Consider the following 2386-nt stretch of genomic DNA (forward strand, 5'->3'; position numbering starts at 1 on the left):
TTGTGCAGGTTCTTAAAGGGGCAGTGCATGTTGTGCTGAGATATTAAATGGACAGTGTCCCTGCCCAGGGGCAGAGCTGGGAGGGCAGGAGGAGCTGCTCTGCTGTGACCACCAGCCTGATGGCAGGACAGAGGCAGCTTTGGGGTGCAACCAGCCTGGGGTGCTGCTGTGATGAGCGTGGGGTTCATCCCGTTCCCACAACAGTGTCCCAGACTCACCAGTTTGTTCCTGTCTGTGCCCAGCTCCGAATCCATAGCTCCTGTTGCAGTGGTGGTATAAAGTGTGTCCTGCTGCCACGGCTGCAGTGGAGCAGACCTGAGACCCAAATGCCATCCCTCAGCAAGGCTCTGCGTGTCCATAGAGGACTCTCATCCTCAGAACCTTCCCTTAACTCTTTTGGGTTTACCTGGCTGAAATTTCCATTTGGAAATCAACCCAAGTGTGAGTCCTTGGGGAGTGAATTGCACCTGGGGACATGGAGGTGGTAACCAAACAATTAATTAAAGGTGGTCATTGGAAGGTGGCTGTGAGACAGCACCTCCCAGTCCCTGCTCTACCCAGTGCCAGTTTTTTTGTTAAATTAAGGAGAGCACGGCTCAGCTCTGGCCTGTGGCTGATGGACGAGGTGCCAGCTCCATGCAGAATGTGTTTTCCAAAAGCAAATTGGAAAATTAAAAATTCATTCTTCCCCTTGGCTTGTGCCTGCTCTCAGCATTTTAAATTACAGGGTGATTGACTCTGGGCTCGGCTCAGGGAGGATGTTTCGTTCTGCTGCCTGTCACAGCATCCATCACACCTTGCTGGTGTCCATCTGCAGTGTCCTCCTGATGGCTCCAAGCCCTGTGAAGTGATGTGGGCACAGCCTTGCAGCCTCAGACTGATCCTCAGTGCCTGCTCATGCTGGGGATCAGCCTGATTCTCCCTATGGACAAACAGAAACAGAGGGAAATCCTGGTGGAGGGTTTTCCTCATGGAAAACCTGCTTGGAGATGGTTGTCTGAGGTGGGTGAGGCTGCCTGGGAACAGCAGTGCTGTCCCTGTGCTGGTTCTCCACTGAGGGCTCCAGACTGTGGCTTGGTGGAATTCCATTTGGCCATGGCTGTGTGAGGGGTGAACTCAAGCGATCGCTGTGGGAGCAGAGAGGGAATTAATAGGAGAAAGACCTTCAGGGTTGGTTGGCCCAGAGTTGGATTTGAGGTTTTGGGAGCTGCTGGACACATTGGTGCTGAGTGGGGTGGTGTCCTGTGGCACTGATGTGACCTGTTCCCTCCAGGCACTGGCCATGGCTCACAGCCAGTCTCGGAAACGATCGCGGAGCAGGAGCAAAAGCAATTCTCGGAGCAGACAGGAGAGGAAGGAGAAGAAAAGGAGGAAAAGCAGCAAGGATTCCCACAGGGGCAGCAGCTCTCCTTCAAGGAAGAGGACCTCTGGGTCCCATGGACACAAGTCAAGCTCAGCAGCAGCCAGGGAAGGTGAGGGAAGGCCTGTGACCCTGTGCTTTCACCATGTTTTCCTGGGGCAGGTGCATGGAAGGGCTTAGGTGGGAGAAGAAGGTCATTGCTTTAAATCAGTGTCTGTCACCTTTCATGTACTTTGTGCCCATTTTAGTCTCACTCTGCCAAGTGTGGAGCCCTACAGCCCCTCCATGTGCCAATCTGGTACCACACACCAGTGTGTGTTAGAGGTGGCAGCTCAAAGGAGTGTTCCAGGCCAGAAAGAAACCAGGGTGGGAGGGGATAACCAACCTCTCTGCTGCTGCAGGGCCAGAGCTGCTCCACTCAACCTCTTCTTATGTATTGCAGAAAAGAAGAAGGAAGGAAAAGACAAAAAGAAGAGGAAGGCAAGTACCTCTTCCTCTGAGGCAGCATCTTCATCCACCAGCTCTTCCTCTTCCTCCAGCTCCTCTTCAGATGACTCCAGTGATGGTGACTCCAAAACAAAGAAGAGTCAACACAGCAAGAAGAAGCGAGTGAAGCAGAAGGACAAAAAGAAGAAGAAGAAGAAAAAAGCAAAGAAGAAAGCAAAAAAGAAAGCAAAGGAGAAGGCTAAGGAAGAGAAAGCCAAGGGAGAAGAGGTGCCTGGCCCCTCACTGGAGCAGTGGCAGAAGGAATCAGTGGTGGACTCTGGGCCAGGTAATGATGGTGTTTCCCTCCTGCTGGAGCCTGTGCACACAAGCATCATGTTGGTCCCTTGCTGGAACCCATGTGAGTGTCTCAGGGGCACAGGTCTGTGTACAGGGGAGTCCCAGACTCTCCTCCCTCCTACATACTGTGGCCACCTTTGAGCCACAGCCTGTAAAGCATAAGGAGCCACACACAGAGAGTCATTTGTGTATCGATGTAGTTTATGGATGTGAGTGTGGAACAAAGATGCCAAATGGAAGGAC

The 2386-nt window shown here is 52.5% G+C and overlaps 1 protein-coding gene across 1 annotated transcript in view; it reads left to right on the top strand.

The window, feature by feature from the left end:
- The first annotated feature begins 1282 nt into the window (after positions 1 to 1282).
- ARL6IP4 (ADP-ribosylation factor-like 6 interacting protein 4) overlaps positions 1283 to 2386 on the top strand; it is a 2901-nt gene continuing 1797 nt past the window's right edge. Inside the window, exons 1-2 of the mRNA XM_009070574.1 lie at positions 1283 to 1472; positions 1803 to 2132. Of these exons, the coding sequence (XP_009068822.1) occupies positions 1283 to 1472; positions 1803 to 2132 (520 nt within the window). The remainder of the gene's footprint in view (positions 1473 to 1802; positions 2133 to 2386) is intronic.

This window comes from Acanthisitta chloris, unplaced genomic scaffold, assembly GCF_000695815.1.
Source record: "Acanthisitta chloris isolate BGI_N310 unplaced genomic scaffold, ASM69581v1 scaffold15242, whole genome shotgun sequence".
NCBI classification, from domain to species: Eukaryota; Metazoa; Chordata; class Aves; order Passeriformes; family Acanthisittidae; genus Acanthisitta; species Acanthisitta chloris.